At 41.0% G+C, this 10,057-nt stretch overlaps 1 protein-coding gene across 1 annotated transcript in view; it reads right to left on the reverse strand.

Moving 5' to 3' along the window:
- recql5 (RecQ helicase-like 5) overlaps positions 1 to 9,141 on the reverse strand; it is a gene marked incomplete at its 5' end in the record, with an annotated part of 32,724 nt that extends 23,583 nt beyond the window's left edge. Inside the window, 8 exons of the mRNA XM_080723169.1 lie at positions 493 to 575; positions 1,536 to 1,698; positions 2,499 to 2,610; positions 3,555 to 3,651; positions 5,185 to 5,443; positions 6,162 to 6,418; positions 7,799 to 7,920; positions 9,042 to 9,141. Coding sequence (XP_080579295.1) covers positions 493 to 575; positions 1,536 to 1,698; positions 2,499 to 2,610; positions 3,555 to 3,651; positions 5,185 to 5,443; positions 6,162 to 6,418; positions 7,799 to 7,920; positions 9,042 to 9,141 — 1,193 coding nt within the window. The remainder of the gene's footprint in view (positions 1 to 492; positions 576 to 1,535; positions 1,699 to 2,498; positions 2,611 to 3,554; positions 3,652 to 5,184; positions 5,444 to 6,161; positions 6,419 to 7,798; positions 7,921 to 9,041) is intronic.
- Positions 9,142 to 10,057: the final 916 nt, after the last annotated feature.

Here is a 10,057-nt window from a genome sequence, read left to right on the forward strand (position 1 = left end):
TTCTAAACCTCTGGTCCGTTACATTATCCATGCCTGTGTGGTAGTTGTTTAGATTTGATAGATTCTTGCTGAAGGGGCCAAACTTCCTTCAGATTCAACAAAACAAACTCAACTAAAATAAAGAAACACTGCCCCCTGCTGTACACATGCAGAACAACTGGCTGTGGATATAAATATTAAATATATGAATACAAAACAATACGATACAATAAAGTTTTTCTAGTTTATATAAAAGTATATAAGTATATATTTTCCTCTACAAAAAGGACACCACAATTACTTTTGATTTACACAAAATTTGTAGAAAAAAATCACTGAGTGATATCGATTTTTATTTTTTGGTGAATCTAGCCTGTGTGCATGCATGCTTGTGTGTGTGTGTGTGTGTGTGTGTGTGTGTGTGTGTGTGTGTGTGTGTGTGTGTGTGTGTGTGTGTGTGTGTGTGTGTGTGTGTGTGTGTGTGTGTGTGCGTGCCTTGCCTGGATAACTTACCCTTCTTGTTCACAAAAGGACACCATGGCTTGAAAGTCTGTGATGGCTGATTTATCTGCCTCCTTTTCAGATCCACGCTTTTTCTACAGAGGAGTTTAAAACATTCACAAAACCATGTTAGGATCTCTCTGCCTGAACGCAATTATTTGAAATCATCGCAATTCTTTTTACATAATCGCCAGTATCGTTTCCATTGATCTGTATGATTCGGCGAGAATAGCCGATGTACAAGCAAGCTCACTATTTTATCTATTTTTTATGTTTTTCAAAATAACTGAAATTATGAATGTATTAAATACACATACAGCCTGTTTTGGACAGTACATTATCTATGTACATTACTTGTGCTGATTATGGGCACCAATATATGCTATATTTAACCCATTAAACCCAGGAATTAAAGCATCAGTTTCATTCTAGATTTTAGCGTAGGCTATTCAAAAATAGCAGATGTACAATACATCACTTCGGGCTAGGCTGCAAGCTTGTACATCTGCTATTTTTGAACGTTAAAAAAAGAATCTTGAAACAGTGAAAACTGCTGATTTAGAAGGCATTTGTAGAATCAGTTCAGCTCTTAATGGGTTTAAATAAATAAATAAATGGTGCATTTATATAGCGCTTTTATCCTAGGCGCTTTACATAGATTGTGCATTACATTCACCCATTCACACACACATTCATACACCGGTGGCGGAGGAAACCATAGAAGGCACCAACCTACTCACTGGGAGCAACTAGGGGTTCAGAGTCTTGCTCAAGGACCCTTCGACATTAACTCAGGGGGAGCCCGGATTCGAACTGGGAACCCTTCGTGCTCTAATAACGGTTTCTCTACCCCTGAGCTATGCCGCCCCTGCCGGTTTAATGGGCAACTTCCGTTTACAAAAGCCTAAATGTCTTATTATTTATTTCTACGTTTCAAAGTTCCAACACACACAAAAGAAAACACTATTAAATCATTAATGGCAATAATTTGCGCGACAATAAACCGTCAGTTAAAAATGGCATGACGGCTGCCAGCTCTGCTGAGTCCTGCTGACCTGCTTGCGGCCGATCTCCTTGCGGATGAGGAAGTTGAGTTGCTCTCTATCCCGGTGGGAGTAGTAGGTTCTACAGAACGACAGCAGCCCGTCTCTGCCCGCTCGCCCCGACTCCTGGTAGTAACTGGCCAGGGACTTGGCAATGTTCCAGTGAGCTACAAACCTGTTGGGATTAGGGATGGGACGATATGAAATGTCATGTCACGATTATTGTGCCCAAAAATTAACGTGATTTACGATATTATCGGACGTGATAATCAATACATCCCCAACGTCCATTATCCTGGGGTGGAACATTTGCCAAAAAATAGCAGATCTACAAGCTCACAGTGAGCTTGTAGATTGGCTATTTTTTGGCAAAGACATTTGGAAGAGAGTGGAGACTGTATCAAGTAGTCATTTCCACTGAGGTCCGTTTAGACTAGTGTTTAAATGGTACCGGATATGCAGCTCGGCAAATAAAAGGTGAATTGAACTCAATGCATGACGGAGGATAATTTCACGATCAATTGTAATCTCCACGATACGATTATTGTGAGTTTTTTGTATCCCTAGTTGGAATTGATACAAAAATATATATTTGTATATAACAAATCTAGACATATCTTGCCGCTGTCTGGTGGAATCTTTGTATGTCCAAAGCATTACTTTATAGGAAATAATTGGACAAAGAAACTGTGTTCCGGTTAATCTAGTGTAGTTATTATTTTGTTATAAGTGCTTACTAATACTTTTCATTGGTCAAATATGTAAAAAACCACAGACACTCTTAACCACTTCCAAGTTCCAACCTGGCCTCCCTATTTTGGGCACGTCATACAACAAAGTATAACATGGCTCTAATTTATGAAGGAAAAGTAAATGATCTGATCTGATGCATACAGGGTTTCTCCCCAAAAACAACTGTATTTTTGTTTATGACCAAGAGCTGACAAGTGAAATCCTTAAGAGATGCTGCCTTACCTGACATTGGCCTTGTCGACACCCATACCAAAACTGATGGTGGCTACTATGACCAGCACGTTCCCCTGCATCCAATCGTTCTGGGCTTCTGTACGATCTCCTGACTTCAGACCTAGAAGAAAAAAAATCACACTCGTGTGAACTGAGCGGTGGTGTGTGTGTGTGTGTGTGTGTGTGTGTGTGTGTGCAACAGCGCCCCTCCCTTAACATGTGTGGTCAGAAAAGGTTACTGCAGGCTACAGACCCGGAGACAGACAGACAGACAGACAGACCCACACACACGGCCACGTATAGGAGCGTTGTGACCACCGCTCAAAAAGGGTCTTTGATACACCACAGTGTAGCCTGCGTTGAGGGTGCAGACATAACGCCCCTCTAGCCCAATAAGACCTGAGTCCGATAAGACAAATGCCTTCTGAATCGGTAGTTCTCACACTTGAAGGGTTTTTTAACCCATTTAGAACGGGTACACATATTGTGTATCATTATTTTATGCTTTAACTATTGAAAAATAGCAGATATACAAGCTCACAGCTTGTAGAACTGCTATTTTTGAAAAATTGTGAAAATTAGAATTTTGACCCGATTCCTTCTAAGACTTTTTGAAAAACCTATGTTTCTATGTCAGCAATCTGGCCAGCCATCGTCAAAGAAAAGGTCCTTTCACTTAACTGGAGCTCAGTTAGTTTGTTCTTGAGAGACCACTATGTCAGTGGTTCTCAAACCTTTTCATGTGAAGGACCCCCAAAATTATATGTATTTGGCCATGGACCCCCATCTCAAAATATTTAGTTCCAGGGACCACCCAGAAGCAAAATTTGAGTTACAAATGTTTGCTTTGAAAATACATATATTCAAAGATTTGCACACATTTTCATGACTTTTTCAAAAATAGCAGATATACAAGCTCACAGCGCGGCACCGCCTGGTTAAAGCATTCAATAATTCTAGGCCTAAATTTAAATGTTCAAAACTAGCAAATGTACAAGCTTGTATATCTGCTAATAATTCTATATAATCTAAAATGTGAATGTAATATCTGCGTTGGCATGTTACCTGCATGATAAGGCTTGGCCAGCACTCCCAACCTGGTCAGTTGGTAAGCCACTGTTTCACAGTTGTCTCTGGTACGACAGTAAACGATCCCACAGCCCTGCTCACAATCATCACACAATGTAAGGAGTTAATGGTGTGGAAATCTCATCAATATTATCCAAAGTTAATCTGTATTCTTCCTTCCACATTCCATTCATTTTTATTATTAGGTCTATTATTATAGTCTGGTGTTCAGCAAGAGTTTTGGTGGCACGCAGTTGAGGCCATATGTCAAATTGAAATTGACCAGCTTCATCGGGAATCGAATCCTTGCATTTTGCTAAGAGATAAATTATATTTATATACATGTATTCGTGAATTAATTTTCTCCATTGACTTTAATTACAATTTTAACTTTTCCCAAATATGGAGATGACTGACATCATATTTGTCTGACATCATAGACCACTTGAGAAGGACACAGTATTGTCCATATATGGGCTTTCCAAGATATGGGCTTAATATTGATGACATCAGGGATCTCCATAACTGGGCATAAAAGGGAAAAGGACTGACACAGGGATCTCCATATATGGCCATTAATTTATGTGGATTCTAACCCACAACCTCTGTAGTGGTGGGTAGGGACATTACCACTGAGCCAGCTGAGCACCTCATTCCATTCATTATTATTGAATACATGTTGGAGGGGGACTTTGTTGAGAAAATGTAACTAATTCGGCGACAGTAACATTAGCGTTTTCTCACCATCTGTTGATTCTTCACATCCATGACTCAAACCACTGAGATCATTTGTTTATGTTTGTGTACCCTGGCTTTTAGTTGCTTGATTCAGTATTTATATATGTGATATTCCTTTTATCAGACACACCCTAAAATGGTAAAATCCATTTTAATCATGTTAGATTCATCAAAAACACATGTCCTTGTTTCTGTTTCCTTCTAATGTGTGAGAGGGCTGTGTTTCCTCAATTCCTTTTTAATGGATAATGAAGAAAAAATACAATAAAAATAGAAGTAATTGAAAAAACACGTCCCCTTATGTATTAGAAGGCCAACATATCAGTCACCAGAAACGGTTTGAGAGGTTGGTGCACACGCACTCACACACACACACACACACACACACACACACACACACACACACACACACACACACACACACACACACACACACACACACACACACACACACACACACACACACACACACACACACACACACACCTGCCAAAATAGTAAAAGAGAACAGTTCTGGACAGCTTTGTATGTATGTTCTTAACAACACCACGTGATGATCTCCCCCTGAGAGCTCTCTGAGAGCAAGCTGCCAACTTGCAACTTGTGCACTCGTAGCCATGTATGACCTGTTTGCCAGCAGAGCATGCCTTGTTATTTACGTATAATATATTTATCAGGTCGCACTTGTTGTTGGTGAGGTTACCAAGAATGCTGTTCCCTCATTGGCTGTTGATGGTGACGTTACCAATAATGCTGGTTCCTGATTGGCTACAGGCGTGAACACAGAAAGATACGCAACAGATACGCCACCGAACGCAGTACTTGCACACTCTGCTGGCACATGTAATTATGTAGCATAATTCATAAAGCATACAGTATTACTATTAACCTGTCCATCGGGTCCATTGCTGAGTGAGTCTTTGATGAAGGCGTGGAGGTGGGCATAAGCGTCCGGCAGCAGCTCTCTATAGATCACATCGTAGCGCAGGTTACTGCGGAACACAGGTGCAGCAAAGGACCGCGGCGACTTCAGCCTCAACGACTGAGTGATGTCCTCTTGCACCTTCTTGGGGGCCGTGGCTGTCAGCGCCACACAAGTCACCCCGCGCAGGCGACCACGCAGTGTGCCCAGTTTGAGGTAGTCGGGTCTGGAATTAGGAGAGCAGCAATTCATCTAACTAATAATCAATTATATTAACAAATATCAATAATAAAATAAGAAAACAATTGATTAATAATTGATCCCTAATTATAGGTGAATAGTTTAAAAAGAAAGACAAACATTTTGAAAAATCTACAAGCACAAAATGCATTGCATTTCACATGTTGTGAAATTGTAGATGTGTTATATTCACTAGAAGTTTTACATGACACGGTTGTGTGATGAATGATATTGTTGATATATTAAAAATATCATATATACTGTATATTTTGTGCTTCTCGATTAATCTCAAAAGTAATGGCTAGAACAGGGGTCTACAACATTTTCAGGCCAAGGACCCTTTATTTGAGAGAGAGATGAAGCAGGGACCCCCACAACCTTGTCAAAGATTCCATATCATTTCATTGTTTGCCAGGGTATTTTGGGTTCATGTCAATTTGTGTTTTCAGATATTTATCCACTTGAACCATCAATACTTCTCTCCTCTACACCAAACCTCTTTGCCGAAACTAGCCGATCTACAAGCTCACAATGCGAGGCGTTGTGAGCTTGTAGATCTGCTATTTTTGGCAAAAGTTCTCAGAATCTGCTAAAAAGAAGATTTTCTTTTTTATCACACAAAGATTTGGAGGACCCCCTCTAGTAACTCTGAGGACCCCCTGTTGAAGCCCCCTGGGCTAGAATAATGGCAGAAAGAAAACAACCTGAAATCATGCCCCCACTGGGAGACACAGTGAGCCTCGTCCACAGCCAGGTAGGAGAGAAGGCCTCGGGAGCAGAGGCCTGTCAGGCAGGGCTGGAAGGACTTCGAGGCCACCATCTCTGGGGTGATGTAGAGCAGCTTCAGCCTGGGACTCTCGCACTCCAGGTCGGATAGGATCATGTGCCGCTCCGCTGCATTGAGCTTGGAGTTGATGCTGGCAGCAGGTATGTTCAGCTCCCTCAGGTGATCAACTTGGTCCTATTTTAGACGCCAGGGGGAGAGAATCAAACAAAAACAGCGACGCTGAGGGAAAGCAGCGGTAATAACACAGATTCGTTTATTCGGTAACCAGTCTGTTCGCCCTAATTATTTTCTGCCGACCTCACGCCGACCGCTTGGTGGGGCGTTTTTTGTATATTTGTATTTGCTATTTTAGACAGTTTAGAGTTACCAGCCAGGTGAGCCAGCCACTGCAGAATAGGACCTAAACTCTGTATGAAATAGATAATATGACATGAAGAGTGATGTAAAATAACTAAGTACATTAACTCAAGTACTGTACTTAAAATGTACAATTATTTTACCAGTTTGATGTTTTTCTTTTACTTTACTTGATTATTTCCAATTTCAAAAACTTTTATTTCTACTCCACTCAATCTCGGATCCAAATATTGTACTTTTACTCCACTACAATGATTTGAAAACTTAGGTTTTAACCGTTTTACCGAGGTTACCTTTAGGAATAGCAGGCAGTGAGGCATAGACCGTGTACCGTTCCACCGGATAGACTCCCGGGGCGAAGGGCGAACAGACTGGTTTATTTCAGTGGTTCTCAAACCCCCATGACTCTGAGAGTGTACAAAATGGAACGAAGGTTTACAGACCTGTAAGGGTCCATTTGGAACCCCCTCAAGGACCCTCAAGGAGGGTCCCTGCTGCTGCACCCCACTTTGAGGACCACAGATCTATTTGAATAGCTTATTTTGAGCGGTGGTAAACCGCTCCATAGAGTGGCTGTGCGAGTGTCTGTAGCCACTTTTCCTCAGCGTTTTGCCATAGCAATGTGTTTTCCTCAGCGTTTTGCCATAGCAATATGTGTGTGTGTGTATAGCCATATTACATCACCAATTACATGCTAGACCTATCTGTAGCCACTTTTTCCTCAGAGTTTTGCCATAGCAATATGTGTGTGTGTGTAGCAATATTACATCACCAATTACATCCTAGTCTTTTTCCTCAGCGTTTTGCCATAGCAATGTGTTTTCCTCAGCGTTTTGCCAAAGCAATGTGTGTGTGTGTAGCCATATTACATCACCAATTACATGCTAGACCTATCTGTAGCCACTTTTTCCTCAGCGTTTTGCCATAGCAATATGTGTGTGTAGCCATATTACATCACCAATTACATCCTCGTCTTTTTCCTCAGCGTTTTGCCATAGCAATGTGTTTTCCTCAGCGTTTTGCCATAGCAATGTGTGTGTGTGTGTGTGTGTGTGTGTGTGTGTGTGTGTGTGTGTGTGTGTGTGTGTGTGTGTAGCCTGTATTACATCACCAATTACATATTTATTATTAAGACGTTATGCAAGCACGACCACCGCTCACTTCACATTGGGTGTGATTTTTTTTAGACTGACTGACCTGAATGAGTGCAATCAAGGGTGAAATAACAAGAGTAATGCCCTTGGCCAACACTGCAGGGAGCTGGTAACAGAGGGATTTCCCTGCTCCTGTGGGCATGCATACAAAAACATCCCTCTCTCCTGCAACAGGAAAACAAAACAAAATAAACACGTTTCATGAATTAACAACACACCCTCAAGTTTTCTCTGTCACCATATTTTGCATATTCACATATCAAAATATCCCCTGCCAAGGCTGTTATAAAAGAAATGATGGGTCCTCCTGTCATCTAAGACAGTGGTTCTCAAAGTGGGGGTCCTTGAGGGAGTTCCAGGGGGTCCCCAGCTAAATGATAGTTAGGAACCAAATGGACCCTTATGGGTCTCAGTGTACAAATGGAACCAAATTGACCAGTTAAAATAAAAACACAGATTTTACTATATAAATCGGGGTTTCAGAGATTTAAAAAAGATTACTGTAAATGGGTCCTTTAACTTAAAATGCTAGAGCCGTAACAATCTTGGGTCCCTGGCATATCATTTCAAATGGGGGTCCGCGGGCTAATTAGTGTCAATTTGGGGGTCCTTGACATGAAAAAAGTTTGAGACGACGATAGACAGCTAACATTTGCTAGCCTGGATATCATAGCTCTGGTAATTAGCTTTATGAGGAGTTCTCCATAACGCTATGTCACCGAAGAGCCATTGCGCTCACAGCCGCGGCAGCCCAGGTTGCTCACCTCTCGTCTGTAGTAAAAAAATAAAAAACACACTTTCGCTACTCTCCAAAACAAAGACGTTGTTAGGGTGTTGAAAGCCTACTTTCAGTGGGGACACTCGGAGCCCCCGACGGGCCCCACCTCACGTCTAAAATACACTTTTTAGTTTAATATAAAATATTTCACTGGAGGTTTTAGCGTCTCCACAGCGCCCTCTACAGATCTTGTCAATAGAAGATTCCATTGACCAGATTTTGCCTTCCGGTGAAATATTTTCTTTTCGGTCTAAAAGGTGTATTTTAGACGTGAGGTGGGAGTCCCAGAGTGACTCCACTAAGGAAAGTAATATTGTGACTCCTTAAAACCGTCTTTGTTTTGATGAGTAGCGAAACAGTATTATTTATTTTCACTACAGACGAGTGTGCGCAGCCTTTCCTGCGGCGCAGGGCTCATCGGTGACATAGCGTTGAGGAGAACTCATTCTAACGCTGTGGACCAGAGCTTTGTTTGTTTTAACCTATTTAACTTGTGCGGTCACATTACCTTTGATGACTGCTTTAACGACATCTTCCTGCAGCTTGGATCTGAAACCCTCGAACCCGAAGGTGCTTTTTAAAGCCTGCTGTACGGAGGTGGATGTCATGGTTTTATTCATTCACAGTTAAATCCAGCTCAACAACAAACTTCACTCTCGCCCGTCGCACGAAGATGACATCACTGTGATCACAAAGCATTCACGGATGACCAAAATATAATTTTTAATGTATTATAGCTAGCTAGCTATGTTATATAAAACATTTTTTTTAACGAATCAGGAGGTTTGTGGAATTTTCCCCCAACTATTTTCTTTCTTATTTTATATTGACACATTAAAGACAAGCCACGTGTTCATGTTTTGCGAGACTGCGAGACAGTACAGACAGCAGTGATTGGACCTACGGAGCCCCCCAGTGGCTCCGTATGGATCAGCTACGCATCACCACCAGACTTTCCACCACTTGGAAACCAAACCACTTATCTGGAGAGATGATGATGATGATGATGATGATGTTTAATATTATTAATATTATTAACTTCTTTCTTTCTTTCTTTCTTTCTTTCTTTCTTTCTTTCTTTTTTTTAATCTGTATCTTTTTGTTTAAAGGGGAAGACCACCCATCTTCAAAATTGAACTATGTCATTAATATACCTTAGAGGAGTTGTGTGGAAATAAATAAAAAGTTCCCCCTCTTCTGTGTTGCCTAGAACTGGAGGATTGATTTGGGGGTTTGTATTATAAATCACAACTTGATGACATCACACATGTTGTATTTTACAATACAAACCCCAAAATCAATCCTCCAGTTCTAGGCAACACAGAATGGGGGGAACTTCTTTTTTATTTCCACACAACTCCTCTAAGGTATATTAATGACATAGTTCAATATTGAAAATGGGTGGTCTTGCCCTTTAAAGTGATATTTTTAGTGAGCCACTTCAGGACAAGGTTGTATTATATTTCTGCAGAGATCCAAACATGACAGTCTTTAATCGAGAGCATGACCAAAACATATAATGTG

Source organism: Nannobrachium achirus (assembly GCF_963921795.1).
Source record: "Nannobrachium achirus genome assembly, chromosome: 4".
Lineage (NCBI taxonomy): Eukaryota > Metazoa > Chordata > Actinopteri > Myctophiformes > Myctophidae > Nannobrachium > Nannobrachium achirus.